This window comes from Lactuca saligna, chromosome 9, assembly GCF_052625555.1.
Source record: "Lactuca saligna cultivar CGN05327 chromosome 9, ASM5262555v1, whole genome shotgun sequence".
Classification (NCBI taxonomy): Eukaryota; Viridiplantae; Streptophyta; class Magnoliopsida; order Asterales; family Asteraceae; genus Lactuca; species Lactuca saligna.
Window position 1 is genome coordinate 53859234 of NC_136425.1, and position 16003 is coordinate 53875236.

A 16003-nucleotide genomic window follows, 5' to 3' on the forward strand; every position below is an offset into this window, starting at 1 on the left:
CATGTTCGTTCGATTGATTTACAGTCCGATGTATCGATGACCAAAACAACAAAAGATATCTGATTTAATTTTGCCCATTAATTAAACATCTTACACACTTCTCAATGTTCACAACCAATCCTTTCACCTTATGAAAACAAGTAAAGATTCAATAAGATAAAATATGCAATAATAACACCACCATATACTATAAACCCTAAAATTTCAGATTGAATTGAATAAAACAAACACCAGTTGTATAACATTTCAAGAAACTCAAATCCATAGGATACACAACACTTCAAACAATAAAAAAAACCCCACCAATTTCATCCTCCATTATCATACACTGGAGTTGATATAAAGATCCTACCCTTTTAACACCTATGGTTAAAACTTAAAAGACAACCCACATTAACATAAACTTAAACCCCAATTTTAGAAAATAAATAATAGTGTCTAACAATATTCCTAAGTAAAACAACCTCGGAGTCCGCTAACAAAGAACACCATACATCAAATCTTGCATACTTGAGAGATTAATTAGCAAGAAACCTCAAATTGTGATGTGTTGGATTCAGAAACATGCAAAGATCCATTTCTTTCTGTGTCTAAACTTCTTGGATTTGTGAGTGTAAAACTTATGTTAGGTTCATGATCTCCATATGTTTCTTTGAAGAAAGGCGTAGTAGCAAAAGGTTCAAATCTTGATTTTCTTGATTTTTGTTGTTCTTGTTGGAGATCAGTAAGAAAGCTTCCAAGTATGACCTAAAAGTATATATAGAAATAGAAAATAATTACACATATCATTCCAATTCCATCAAGATTGATGTTAATCTTTGGAATTTTGGAAAAAGATTGATGACCATGATGGGAATTATAAAAATTATTGGTAAAGATGAAAGTGGGTAGTGGATTTGAAACAAAAGTATGTGTCTTTTATTGAATTTGGAACAAAATCATAAGTTGGACTTTGACTTTTGAAGGTCAAAATGTATCTTTGTTTCTTTGAAAATGAAATATATGTTTTATTAGTTGACGATTAAAAAAGTGTTTCCTCCTTTTTATTAAAAGGTTTCAAGTAGTTGCCTAGAGAAGGAATGGAATGGTTAATTCCGATGGTTGTTTGGCCCGATGGAATGGAATTGGACTCCACTAATGAATCCTTCAGTTATGTTAGTTTGTGATCTAACTCATTTTTATTTATAAAAATTTTAATGACACAATTTTTTTTATAGAAATTTCACGATTTTAATCAAATTATGATTTCAATTTCCATTCATTGATCATTCCATTCCATTCCATTCCAATCATCATTCCATTCCATCCAACCAAACAGATCCTTATTAACTTCATTTACTAACGAATTTAAGATTATTTCCATTTTAGTGGTATAAAAAAAAAATACATAAAATTTCTAACCTGAACAGATCCAGCAGCAACCAGCATGCCCGCCAGTCCACCACCCAAAACCCGCCCATCCGGGCCTGCCAAAGAAACACTCATCCCACCGGACCACCCTTTTGCTCCACCATTTTCATTCGGTGTAAAAGCTCCAGATAAACAAAGAATGTCAAATCGCCCCTTAAAAAGTCAAACACTCAATATCAATATTCAAATACCATTAACGCCATATAGAAAGAAAAAGGCCAAAACAAAAAGGGTATATTTGTAATTTTGTACCTCATACGTTAAAGTGCCTCCAGAAGCATTTGGTTGACCAAGTGTGACATTTGAAACTGCACCATTTGCAGCAAGAACACATATGGCTTTTGTCCCTTGTTGAGCAAATGATATGATCTTCATATTAACATCCTAACAACATTTATAAAAACAAAAACATAAATATTTATGTTTCTTGTTATTAATCTCTTATGTTTTATTATTATTATATTTATTATACCTCTCCAGAATTAACTGTAAGCACATGGGGAGTAAAATCCGCACCAATTGAGGATGCCAATTGTGCACCTATAACATCAAGATCATTGAAAATAATAAAGATCCAAGAAATAATAATAATAACAAGATTACATTTTTTGCAAAATTACAAATTTTGTCAAACTCAATGATAAAACTGAAAAACTCATAAGAGGACCTAACCTATTTATAATAGATTAAACCTTAACGACATTATGGAACAAAATAACTAATAGAAGGAAACAAATAAGTATATAAAAAGGAAATTAGATTATTTTGTTTCCTAAAGTCATTAGGGTTTAATCTATTATAACTAGGTTAAAGGTTATGTCGAGTTTGACATATGATTATTTTGTTTTTCTGATTATTTTCGTTTCTTTGTAAATTTCGCATCAGTTTATGCATATGATATCAAAACAACTGTGTCTTTCATAATCTTTTTTATTACAAAATGGGATCAAGAAATTCAATTGAAGACTCAAAAAGTCCACATAATGACATAATATGCATCAATTAGGAACTAAACTAAAATAAAACCTGTAAAATCTCTACAATTATTTCGGATTTACATTAATAACAATCTTGCTTACAGAAAACTCCAATAAAATACCATATCTTGGAAAAGCAAGCAACTTTCTTGGAACTTTTTATCCAAATCCTTTAATTCTTTCAGACTTTCACAATCTTGTAAGAAATAAGGTTGATTTGTATTGAAATAAAAAGAGAAGATAAGGGTTCAGATGTTCAATAATTCAACTGCTAAAAGTGAAAGACGTTTTTTTTTTCTGCAGAAAGATTCTCTTGACCAATAGTGAGTAGCTATAAGTAGTAAACAATTTTGACTTTGAGAAAATCTGTCATAACTCAATGATTTTAAGCATAAGAAATGGAGGATGGTGATGTGTGGCTGACTGTTTACTGTGTGTGTGTGTGTGTGTGTTCAAATCTGACAGCAGACTTCCAGCATAAGGGACCCAGTCGTAGTACATTAAATTCATCAAAGATCTAAAGATCTAGCTTTTATTCAACATAAAACATACGCAAAAACACAAATTATAGTACTAGAATCTATATATATAGTATAAACAAAATCAAATCGAGATCAAATAAAATAATGAATGTCGATTCTCAAGCGAACATTAGATCGAATACCTGGTGGGCGAAACTCAAGTTTCTGCTTTCTCTTGATGGAAGTTATCGGCTTTTCCTGCTTCTGCTTCCAGCCGGGGAAATCACCGGAGAGGGGAATCGATGAAGAAATCGGCATCGGAGACAAAGTAACTTTAGGTTTTCCGTCGGGTCCGTACTTCCTTGGCCTTCCCCTCTTTTTCTTAAAACCATCTGAGCCAGGCGTCGCACTCACAGCAATCACACCACCCACCATCGATTCCGCTGCTGGCGGTGGTGGTGGTGGTGGTGGTGGTGCCACCGTTGATCCACTGAAAGTTCCTTCCTCGCCAAATACTACAACTGGACCGGAATTATGATTCTCCTCTGTACCTTCCATTTTCACAAACTCACTGATACTTTACTAAAGTTTTTCTTTTGGGTGATTACTTAAAAACCTAACGATATAATGAAAAAAGAAAGCTTTTGTAGGAAGAACACAGAGTTGAATCAAGATAAACAACAGCGATCATACAACATTCAAGAAGAAGAAATTACTACAAACTCAAGAAATCCCTAAAATCGTTAATTTCTAAATATTATAACTAAAATTTCAACAGTTAAGAAAATTAACTCAAAGAAGAATCAACAGTTGCTTGATCATAGGTTTTGCTGTAGCAGAATAAGCGAATTTCAACAGTAAAAAAGAAAAAGAAAATGAAAATACAAAATCAACTTTTGTTTTTGTTTGCTTGCTGGAAATTTTTTTGAAGGAAATGAAATTAGGGTTTTGCAGGAAAAGAAGAAAGAGAGAAAAATTAAAGTAGGAAAATAGAAATATAAATAAATAAATAGGGGAAATATAATTAAAATATTGGTAAATTGATGGATAATTTTTATATCAAAATTATATATTCATAATATTAATTTTGGTTAAGGAAATGGTTTGAAGTCCGTCTTGGAAATTCAATTAATCTGTATAAAATATAAAAGCAAATATATTTAAAATAATAATTATATTCGCAAAATCTTTGTTTTTAAATAAAAATTTATTATATATTTATTATTTGAATTAAAGAATATAAAGTTAATATTAGAATATTGGATCTTTTTCTGTCTCCTACTACCTTTGACTGCTTCTCTTCACGTTGACCACAAACCTAAATTAGTAAATATACATTAAATAAAGTTAATAATGACAACCGAACTATGTGTAATTATTTCTTCTACACATTAAAAAAAAAAAACTGTGTGGTATCTTAAAAAATAAGTTTGAATCTATTTTTATTTATTTATATGTCGGTTTAAAATTGAAACTTTTATACAAATTTAATCTATATGGTATCTTAAAAAAATACAGATTTGATTTCTCAAGTTAACTTTTAAAAAATTAAAACATATATACAAATTTAATCCATATGTATCTTAAAAAATACAGATTTAATTTCTCAAGTTAACTTGTCTTAAAAATGACCAAATAAAAAAAATAAATTCAAAAAAACAAAAACAAAAATAAAATAAAATAATAAATAAACAATTTGATTATCTTTAATTTCTCAAGTTAACTCGATTCATATTACAAAAGCCGATTGCAACATGACTTTCAAGGCATGAAAAACATTAAAAAAAACAAAGATTAAAAAATTTCAACTTATTTATAAACGAAACAAACAGATTTTATAATAACATTACCCAAACGAGCAACATATGAATTCAATTCATATTACAAGCCAATTTTAATTTGACTTTCAAAGCAAAAAAAAAAACACTAAAAACACAAGATTAAAAAACCAAAAAAAAAAAAAAAAATCCATCATATCACAAAACCAGCTCTTCTTTCTTCAAAGGAATACTCAATAACCTCTTCCTTAATCAAAACAGGGGCAGGTGTAACAGCTGTTTGCATCGCAATAGAACCCGTAGTATATGGTGTCGAGGGTAAAATCGGAATTAAATTTGTTTTCGGAGTTCTATTTGTATTTTCATCCTCTAAACCAAATATCGTAGTTTTTGTAGGGGTAGTAAATGGCAACGTATTGTTATTATTTTGGAATGTTTTTTGTAGCATCTCGTGTTTTTTCTCAACTTCTGTTGTGACATTAGGGGTAGTTTTGGAAGAAATGGGAGAAAAAGGCTTGCGGAATCCATCGATTTTTTTGGTAGAACGTGAACTAGGGGTAGTTTTGGAATTAATATCCGGTTTAGGGGTTGCATGACCTAATGATAATCTTCTGTTGATTGTAGCATTTGAATTGCCAAATGACAATCTTGCCCCTTTTTTCGTAGCACTTTGTTGTTTCATTGGATTTGGTTTTGATCCAAAAAGTGCTTCTTGTTCTGTTATCAGTTGTCCCTGAAGTTTCTTCTGATCCTGAAATACCAAAAACGACATCGTATTTGCACTTCAATTACATATTTTGCCTTTAATTTAATAAATATATATATATATATATATATATATATATATATATATATATATATATATATATATATATATATATATATATATTTATTATTTATACCCTTTGTCTTTTTCTTTCTTCCTCTTTTTCTTGTCTTAACATCTTATAATCCTCCAACATGGAAAGAAGCCGAACCTGAAAATAACAAATTAGATTGCTAGAATAATTTTAAAAAAATAATAAACAATGTAAAAATGAAAATATAATTAGGAAATTACAATCTTACCCCATCATAAGTAAATTCAACACCTCTCTCATTCTCCCAAGCTACTGTCTTCGTAGCTAAAGCTTCCACAATTCCTGTTTTTGAAAAGATGCATGAATAATTTATAAATAAAAAAAATTTAGGAATTTTCTTTTTATAATTTAAAAAAAAAAAAAAAATTACCTGGAAGTTTATTAACCAAAGCACGTGCTTTTTCTGCACGTTTAAGTGTAAGATGAGCACCTCTTCCAGCATTATATCTATTATCATCCTGCATTAAAAAAAATGGTATTTTCCATGTGAAATGACTATATTACCCTTTATTTATAAAAAAAATTTATGTTGAAATTAAGACTAAAATGTTTTGTCTTGGGATTTTGGACATTATTTGAGATATTTGTGATTCTTGTTCATATTTCAAGAAAAATGACTATATTACCCTTTGATTTATAAAAAAAAAAATCAGAAAAGGGTAATGTAACCATTCTACTTGGAACATGACACAAAACATTACAAAAACCTTAAAATAAGGACCAAAATTCTTAAACTAGTTATTGAAAATTTTTATTATTCAAACACAAGTAAGTTGTAAAAAGACCAAAATACCCTGTTATACTCTTCAAGCCAACATTCCTCTGCACAAGCAGTCATCCATTTCTCAACTTTTTCAAGAATTTCTTTTCGACTAAAAGCTTCTTCTTTCACTTTCCCAATTAAAATCTCAATTTGTTCAAGAACACTACTAGCATCCACAACTCCTTTATTCAATAAAAAAAACACACACACACACATCAGTCAATAATAATAATATATCAAAACTAAATAATTTAAAAAAAATACCACATCTTTTAACATATACCAGATTCAATGGCTTCAATGGCAATTTCTAATGAAGTATCAGATTCTGTAATCAAATGTGTCTTTCTACAAATATCTTCTAACTCTGTTCTTTTCTTCATAACAAGTTCTTTCATTTTACTACACTTCAACTCCTCTAGCCTTGACACCTCAGCATCAACCTTTAATGTATATAACATATTATAGTTTTTACAACTTAATTCTGAAAATGAAAAAAAATAAATAAATAAATAAAACTTACATAATTAATGGAATCCACTGAAAGCAAATTGGGCTCTGTTATCTCCTCTTCAGAAGCAGCTATGTTACATGTAACACTTTGAAACATTTGTTGTTCTTCAATAGGAGTATCCATTAATGTCCATAGCTCTATTAAAGATGTTGCAAGATCTTGAATCTAAAAAGATTATTCCATAAATTTTCATCAAATAAACTCAGAATATAAATAAATATACTTACTATAATAAATCAACCCCATTACTTACTTTTTGCTTTCTTTCTATTTTAATCTCTCGAAGTCTTTGTATGGAATTTGCTAGCTTTGAAATTGTCTCGTTACTTATGTTTTTTGACATATTTGCCCCTTCAGATAAAGTAGGATGGATTTCTTGAATTGTTTGATTAAAATCCATTCCTAACACCAAACAGAGTGAATTCAAGGAACTCATGTGGTCTAGAACTTGCTTCAAACGATCACTCTGGATATTATTAGCATTAACAAAATATTAATAATTCATTATATGAAAAATTGTTAAAATTTCATAGATGATAAAATAAGATTACCTTCTCCTTTTGAAGTGTTTGCAGTTTAGTTTGAAGTTCTTGAAGGTTTCTTAAAGAGAGATCAGTTTCATCCAAGATTGTGTTTGAAGAAGTTGTGTAAATCTCCATTTGTATTTTTTGTATTTGTTCCAAGATTTCAAGAAATTGATTTCTTCTTTCGGATTTTCTCTTTTTCATTTCTTCAAGTTCTGGAAGAAGGGCTCTTAGTTCTTCCTTTAGGCTTCGAGGAGTTTGATCAGACTGAAAATGTAACATGTAAATGTTTAGAAATTGAGAGAATTGCAGAAAAGTATTAAATGAGAAGTGATTTTTTCAAGAAAATGGGATAAGATTTTAGATTTAGATATCTAAATCTAATAAATAATTACCTGCCTAATATGAACAGGTCTCTCTCCCATGGAAGAACAAATGGCTGCTAATTCTGCTTCAGAATCAGCGATTGCTTGTCTTAATTGAGCTCGACGTTTATTTGCTGAATCAACTTTTCGTCTGTATACTTCAAGACATTCACGTTCGAGTTCTAGCAACATTTTATCTCTTTCAGTGTCGTTTTCGCCAACTTCATCCCAAATAATCTTTTTTCGGAAAGATTTGTATAAAACATTAAACAGAAGTAAACGTGATTAGTAGAAAGTATTGAGTTGAGAAGAATTGGAATTACTTTTTAGAGTTTGAAATTGCAATGGTGAATGGGTACCTGAAGTTCATATAGAAGCGATCCACATGTTGTTTCCGCTTGCAAAAGTGGATCTTTTGTTGGAGTAGGCATTCTGATAACTATTTCAAATCATAAAAATTAGAGGCTTGAATCAAACTTATGAAGAATTCAGCAAGAAATACGTATAATATACACACGAGCTTTGACATTTGAGGTGAAATTGGTATGTTTCGAGTTCAAAACTGATATGAATTTTCTCATATTCTTTTTAGATTCACATCAATAGAAGTTGAAATTGAATTGATTTGATAAACCCTATAAAGTGGAATTGTATCTGTAATTTGAAATTGGATGGAATGTATAAATTTATGGTATGGCATCATGTCAGCGATGGAGAAGGATCAGAGATCTAGCTCTAAGCACACAATAAGAAACATTCAAATCAAAAAATGCATATAAATGTATATAAAATGGCATGTAAGTGTTTATATTTCCTATTCAATTTGAAGCATCATTTAATGAAAAACATTACAAACGAAGAAGGGGAGACGGATTCAGATCTAAACAAATTCAAACCTGAACAAATGTGGTCTTTGCAACTGGATCGACTGATGAAATCTATCGAAGAAGGAGGGAGAGATCGAAGAACACAATCTGATTGCTTATGAGAAAATTACAGAAATCGAAATCCCAAATTTGAGAAGGAAGCTAGAGAGAGAGAGAGAGAGAGAGAGAGTAGCCGTTTTCTGAGAATTCGACCGTTGAGAAACATATATAAGAAACCTACGATGTTGGTGAGAATTGATGTGACGATTTGAATTTCAAAATAAGGGCCAAGGCGAATTGTTTACTTAAGGTAGCCCAATTTAATGTAAGCTAACATGGGCCGATGTTTTTCCTTTTTCATGTTTTTAAAAGAAGAAACTAACTTCAGGTCATTTTCATTTGCTTAACTATCTTTATTTATTAAAACAAAAACTAATTAAATCTTCCAATATTGCATGATCAATGGTTATATATTTTGATAAATATAGTATTAAAATTATTATATTATTAGTATTAGTTGTAAAATAATAATTTTTACCTTTTCTTTTTAATGTTGTATAAAATAATAACTATTTTGAACTATATTATAGAATAAATATTTATTAAAGTCGCACAGTTCAATGGCCTTTGTGAGATACTTGCATGTTAATAAAATTACATATAGTTTTGGAATTACTTTTACATTTTAATTATTGTTATGATTAATTACTTCATTTTTTTGAAAATTTGAATCATAATGATTATTTGAAATATCTAACTAATGTTTGTATTTTGTAAAGTAACATAATCTAGTTTATAACTTTATGTTAATATTAATTATTATTATTGTTAATTAATTTTAAAATAAATTATTATTATTAAAAAGGTATAGATCACTATCTATGTAGAAAGTTTTAAAACCATTTATTATTTATTATTATTGTTGTTAACTAATACAATAGCTATATTTGTATGTCTTTCTATTTATTCAACATTAATTAATCAATTTAAAGTCATTATTTGAAATAAATTAAAAAATTATGAAAATTTCAATAGGTTGGTTGGTTAGAGAATGTCATTATTGTTATTTTTCTAATTTGATAAAAAGAAATTACCATTAAAAATTTCAAGGTTTACAGAAGTTATATTTTTCTCAATTTTATTTTCTAGTTTTCTAAAGTTGATTTTCTTCTTCTATAATCATTTCTAAAATCCTACATAAGAACGTATACAGTTCTTACAAATAAGTTAAATGTTGAAGACAACTTGTAAACCCAGAAGCGATCCCTTAAATCTCATATATTATTTAGAACCATAGTTTGAGAATGAGGGAAACTTGGTATATTGGGGTGAACCATAAGCCCCAAAACAATTATATTTCAAGTATCATATGGTTTTATTTGATCATGTAAACAAGCCATGATGGAATACGTGCACAAGAGTATGCCCCCAAAATTCAATTTTATGGGTTATTTATGTAAATATGGGACCATGACTTTAAAAAAATGTCAAGAAAAAGCGAAACAAACACTCCTTCACATGCTTATGGCATATAATGCCTTTGTCCATGGCCCTCTTCACACTCTCAATTTATCATTAAAACCTCTAATCCAGGCTCCATAGCCAATTAAAAATGTTATTCTACAAAACTCATAACGACTAATAACAAGATAAACATCAATTATAAATGTATAAAGCTAAAAAAAAATACCTTAAATGTGTAAGATATGACGAATTAAGTTCATGGGTTGCCCTTATGATGTTATTCCTTGATATTCTTGAAATGCTTTTCTTAGATCGCCTTATACTTCTTTAATAAAGGTGGTTGTAATTGCTTACAGTTGTTTTGATCCGAGTTGGTTTAAAGTTTGTGTTTTGACCTTTGAACACATCCATTCATGATGTACCTAATTACACATGTTCTATAAATCATGACGACAAGAATCCAAAAACAAGATTGTTCCCATTCAAGCATTAGATCTAAAGGCATAATTGGTGGTTGATATTCTTTTGACCACAAGAATCACACTCATAATAACCCTTGTTTGACCAATAATATTAGAAGAGTTACGAATTTCATTACATGAATGATTCAACTTTTGATTTTGTGTTTGAGAGGTTCCAAAAACACTGTATAATATGGATGATAACATCATTAAAATTTTATGAACAAAAATAAACACTGCACACTACACCAGTTTGGTGTTAACTTATCATAATTAACTTTGACTTTAAAGAAGTCATGATTCACTTGACCTTGTCTGTGAATCGGTTCACCTAGACAAACAACTTTTGCAAGTCCCATTGTCAAAGATTATATATATATATATATATATATATATATATATATATAACTTTTGTTCTTTTTTATTATTTTTTTTCCTAGAAACAATAATTCTCAATATGTTGGAAAAATATTATGTGGTAACTTGTTATAAGGTGTGACCCTATATGATCATATGTCATTAGAATATCATTATATAATGACTTTTAGGTATATAGATCTTTCAATGGTTCAGGGTTTTTGTTTGGTAATGATACATTATACACAGTAAGTGTAACCATATGTAACTAGATGTATAATTGTGTGATAGAAATCTCTGGATATATAAATCCCTGTGTCAAAGATTATATATATATATATATATATATATATATATATATATATATATATATATATATATATATATATATATATATAAAGAAAATTTTGATAACAAAATATACGTGTAATTTTTGTCACATAAAATTATAATTATAAATATTTTAAAGTTGTTATAGAAAATATGTATAAAATTTTCTTATAAAAGAAAATCATACACGTTTTCGAAATACAAAGATTATACCAAATAATCTATTAATCTAAACCAAATTTGCAAAAATGGTCATGATACCAATTTTTGAGTTTTATTTAAATTCAATTTTTTTTTCCCAAAAACGCTAATAATGATAACGGAATCTTTAAAAATAGAATAAACTTAAAACTCATTTTAACCCATATGGATCATTGTGTAATCATGGAAAGATTAAAACAACCACAGAAGGAAAAGTAAACAACAATCTTTAAAGACTTTGATTTCTTTTAGGAGGTTGGAAGTTGATGCAGATGGAAAACAACTCAAAGTAGAGCTTCTCTAGAAGTATCCACTAAGTAAGAGTAAACCACTTCAGGATGCTAGTCTTTACTTGTATTAAGTTGTTCTTAAGCCTTAAAAGTTTATACCAAATAAACCTTGAAAGGACAAACAACTTAATCATCCAAGAACATGCACCAAATTACAAGAGATGGAGAAGGAATATTAGATTGAAGCTCTTTGGCAAGAAAAAGAAGAGAGAAAAAGTGATAAAAAAAAAAGCCTAGCAAGTTTTTGGTCTTTAGACTCATGTATATACTTAAACATTCAAGTGAAGCACCATACCTCATTAAGTGTCCATGTACTTGAAGTGTAAGAGAGTATAGGATAGAAGAAAGAAGTTTAACACTCAAACTCTACATCCCCTCATCAACCTACACCTTCGAGTCTTGTAAGAGTCAAAGTTAAGTGTTATTTACATAATCTCCTAACTAGTAGTTAGATTGGAACTAAATGGTTACTCAAATTATCCACTTATTTGTACATGACATTTATATTCATACTTTATGAATATAGCTAGTTTTTGTTCTCTTTTATTATTATTTTTCCTAGAAACAATAATTCTCAATATATTGGTAAAATATTATGTGGTAACTTGTTATAAGGTGTGACCCTATATGATCATATGTTATTAGCAAATATCATTTTATAATGACTTTTAGGTATATAGATCTTTCAATGGTTTAGGGTTTTTGTTTGGGTAATGATACATTATACACAATAAGTGTAACCATATGTAACTAGATGTATAATTGTGTGATAGAAATCTATGGATATATAAATCCCTGTGTCAAAGATTATATATATATATATATATATATATATATATATATATATATATATATATATATATATATATATATATATATATTAGGGGTGTGCAAAAAAACCGCAAAACCGAAAAACCGAGCCGAACCGGCCGATCCGAAACCGAAAAAACCGAAACATAAAAAAACCGAAACCGAAAAAACCGAATATCAACGGGTCGGTTTTGGTTTGGATACTTAGGTATCCGCGGATAACCGAACCGAACCGCTTGATATATATATATATATATATATATATATATATATATATATATATATATATATATATATATATATATATATATATATATATAACCTTTAGCCATATCCTAAACAAAAATTATGAGCGGCTATTCCAATCTTACACTTCTACATTATGTTTTCTTCTATTTTTATTTTTAAATTTATTATACCAATTATAATGTATGTTATTTGACTTTCATTATGTTTTTATAATTCTTTGGACTTAGTAATTTTTAGAAAAAAATCGTTGGAATGAAGTTTGTAATTTTAATTGGATTTGAATTTTTATATTTAGCGGGTACCCGTGAACCGAACCGTGGTTACCCGCCTTTATACGGTTTGGTTCGGTTCGGTTTTTTTGCTAATTCGGTTCGGTTTCGGTTAGTGCACATGAAGTACCCGCCCCGTGATGACGGTTCACAATTTTATTAGTATCCGAACCGAACCGCCCCGTTAACACCCCTAATATATATATATATATATATATATATATATATATATATATATATATATATATATATATATATATATATATATATATATATAAAAGAAAATTTTGATAACAAAATATACGTGTAATTTTTGTCACATAAAATTATAATTATAAATATTTTAAAGTTGTTATAGAAAATATGTATGAAATTTTCTTATAAAAGAAAATCATACATGTTTTCGAAATACAAAGATTATACCAAATAATCTATTAATCTAAACCAAATTTGCAAAAATGGTCATGATACCAATTTTTGAGTTTTATTTAAATTCATTTTTTTTTCCAAAAACGCTAATAATGATAACGGAATCTTTAGAATAGAATAAACTTAAAACTCATTTTAACCCATATGGATCATTGTGTAATCATGGAAATATTAAAACAACCACAGAAGGAAAAGTAAACAACAATCTTTGAAGACTTTGATTCCTTTCAGGAGGTTGGAAGTTGATGCAGATGGAAAACAACTCAAAGTAGAGCTTCTCTAGAAGTATCCACTAAGTAAGAGTAAACCACTTCAGGATGCTCGTATTTACTTGTATTAAGTTGTTCTTAAACCTTAAAAGTTTATACCAAATAAACCTTGAAAGGACAAACAGCTTAATCATCCAAGAACATGCACCAAATTACAAGAGATGGAGAAGGAATATTAGATTGAAGCTCTTTGGCAAGAAAAAGAAGAGAGAAAAAGTGATAAAGAAAAGCCTAGCAAGTTTTTGGTCTTTAGACTCATGTATATACTTAAACATTCAAGTGAAGCACCATACCTCATTAAGTGTCCATGTACTTGAAGTGTAAGAGAGTATAGGCTAGAAGAAAGAAGTTTAACACTCAAACTCTACATCCCCTTATCAACCTACACCTTCGAGTCTTGTAAGAGTCAAAGTTAAGTGTTATTTACATAATCTCCTAACTAGTAGTTAGATTGTAACTAAATGGTTACTCAAATTATCCACTTATTTGTACATGACATTTATATTCATACTTTATGAATATAGCTAGTTTTTGTTCTCTTTTATTATTTTTTTCCCTAGAAACAATAATTCTCAATATGTTGGTAGAATATTATGTGGTAACTTGTTATAATGTGTGACTCTATATGATCATATGTCATTAGCAAATATCATTTTATAATGACTTTTAGGTATATAGATCTTTCAATGGTTCAGGGTTTTTGTTTGGGTAATGATACATTATATACAGTAAGTGTAACCATATGTAACTAGATGTATAATTGTGTGATAGAAATCTATGGATATATAAATCCAATAATAAAAAAAGTTATGCTAATGTTTTGTATAACACTTATATTGGTCTTATATATGATTTTTATAACTTATATGTTCACATGAGTCCTTCTAAAGTCGTAAGAGGGCATGTATGGAAGATAATCGAGGTGATGTCAATTCCCAATAACACATGTCCTCCTATTTATGACAATATACTTTGATGTGTTTTCCATTTGTTTTAATATTTATATATAGTCTTTCTTGCAATACTATAAGTATTTGTTGATGCATTCATGCATCTATGTTTAGAGAAAATAATAATTTAGACGTTGACATATTATAAATATTTAAATCTTGAAATATAAATAGAAGGAAACTCATGCTTCACATGGGGAAGAAGATGTTATTATTCTATTTAGCCCATGTTTAGCTAAATGTAAGAAATGACAATCTACATTCATTTTGTTCTACTTTTATATGTAATAATATAGAACAAGACTTTTCAAAACTAAATGTAAATTTCCCAGCTATTCACCATCCAATAACAAAGATTCCAAAACAAAAATTCTTGATTTATACTCGCTTTCTCTTATGTCAACACATGTAACCGCACTATCTCACAAATAGTCAACAACCTATTCAGATAAGAAAATCCAGAGTCTTTGTTATCATGTTTTGTAATATTAATATTTTTAATGAATACAAATCCTTAATATATACATACAATTTCACTCTGTGAAATGAACATTGGTGTGTAAAGACCAAGAGATGAGTAATTATGAAATTTAATACATTGGTTCAAGTAAAAACTGTAGTCACATAACACTAATCACCTTTCGGTCTCTTTGCCTAACTACCTGGACTTGGAAAAATAAATCCACACCACTTTCACAAATCAACATATAAATATAAAACAATATCCATCAAAGTAAGATGTTATTTCTCGCATTTAGTCACTTAACTATTTTATGTAGTAATCAAAACCATTACACTTCTTGATTGTTTAAGAGAAAGCCATTTCTCTTAGTTTAGCCATTGAAATGTTAACTTTTATCGATTTAGCCACTAACATATTGTTATAATAATAAATAAATAAGAATAGCAGTTCATTTGGTTAAATCAATAATAAATGAAAACACTTTGTGTGCTTTTCCATATTTTAACCTTTTTCAAAACCAAATAACCAGAGAAAATGACTACACAAATTTGAACATTTTAGACAATTTTCTATTTGTCAATAGAATATATTAAACAAACTAGTTTAAGATAGGATTAGTGGATGACACGTTAGTATGTTGACCAGCCAAACCGCTCAAAATTTAACCTAATGACCTAGATGGAAATTTTTTTAGAAGTATAGTGACTGAAGTTGTACAAAAATAGTTTCGTAAGCATTTATTAAAATTGTATCTAAAAGGATATATTTGTTAGTGTGTGGAATGGATAACTCCAAATGATCAAGTTCTTTGTCAAGATCATTGATGGCTAGATTATAAGCCTGTATTGGTGAAGACTAGCTACTTGTGTGAAATTGTCAAATGCCCATCAAACATGGAGTCTTAAAAATTTCACTACCAAAATCATGGGCCTGATTTAATGAT

The 16003-nt window shown here is 28.7% G+C and overlaps 2 protein-coding genes across 3 annotated transcripts; both read right to left on the bottom strand.

Annotated features, from left to right (window-relative positions):
* Positions 1 to 214: 214 nt before the first annotated feature.
* On the bottom strand, positions 215 to 3831 carry LOC145014709 (AT-hook motif nuclear-localized protein 6-like). Its single transcript, XM_078973142.1, has 5 exons — positions 3052 to 3831; positions 1883 to 1950; positions 1663 to 1794; positions 1402 to 1563; positions 215 to 747 (listed from the first exon to the last, which is right to left on the bottom strand). The coding sequence occupies exons 1-5, from the start codon at positions 3404 to 3406 to the stop codon at positions 523 to 525; spliced, it is 942 nt and encodes a 313-aa protein (XP_078829268.1). The 5' UTR covers positions 3407 to 3831; the 3' UTR covers positions 215 to 522.
* An 809-nt stretch (positions 3832 to 4640) lies between these two features.
* On the bottom strand, positions 4641 to 10333 carry LOC145014708 (65-kDa microtubule-associated protein 3-like). Of its 2 annotated transcripts, none has more exons than XM_078973141.1 (12): positions 10209 to 10333; positions 8012 to 8091; positions 7683 to 7889; positions 7315 to 7554; positions 7017 to 7229; positions 6773 to 6928; positions 6533 to 6692; positions 6280 to 6431; positions 5857 to 5944; positions 5695 to 5768; positions 5529 to 5603; positions 4641 to 5377 (listed from the first exon to the last, which is right to left on the bottom strand). In XM_078973141.1, exons 2-12 carry the CDS (start codon positions 8081 to 8083, stop codon positions 4820 to 4822), a joined length of 1995 nt encoding a protein of 664 aa, XP_078829267.1. In that variant the 5' UTR covers positions 8084 to 8091; positions 10209 to 10333; the 3' UTR covers positions 4641 to 4819. The 2 variants fall into 2 exon arrangements, with proteins under 2 accessions (XP_078829267.1, XP_078829266.1); XM_078973140.1 differs by lacking the exon at positions 10209 to 10333 and adding an exon at positions 8549 to 8725.
* Positions 10334 to 16003: the final 5670 nt, after the last annotated feature.

What these genes read in the sequence shown, in the direction of transcription:
- LOC145014709 (XM_078973142.1), bottom strand. Translation starts at nt 3,406, where the DNA reads ATGGAAGGTACAGAGGAGAATCATAATTCCGGTCCAGTTGTAGTATTT. An exon ending in TTACAGTTAATTCTGGAGAG is followed by an intron (nt 1,795 to 1,882) that starts GTATAATAAATA and finishes AAATGTTGTTAG; the next exon opens with GATGTTAATATGAAGATCAT. An exon ending in GAGGCACTTTAACGTATGAG is followed by an intron (nt 1,564 to 1,662) that starts GTACAAAATTAC and finishes TGACTTTTTAAG; the next exon opens with GGGCGATTTGACATTCTTTG.
- LOC145014708 (XM_078973141.1), bottom strand. Translation starts at nt 8,083, where the DNA reads ATGCCTACTCCAACAAAAGATCCACTTTTGCAAGCGGAAACAACATGT. An exon ending in CGCTTCTATATGAACTTCAG is followed by an intron (nt 7,890 to 8,011) that starts GTACCCATTCAC and finishes TTCCGAAAAAAG; the next exon opens with ATTATTTGGGATGAAGTTGG. An exon ending in CAGTGGATTCCATTAATTAT is followed by an intron (nt 6,693 to 6,772) that starts GTAAGTTTTATT and finishes TATACATTAAAG; the next exon opens with GTTGATGCTGAGGTGTCAAG.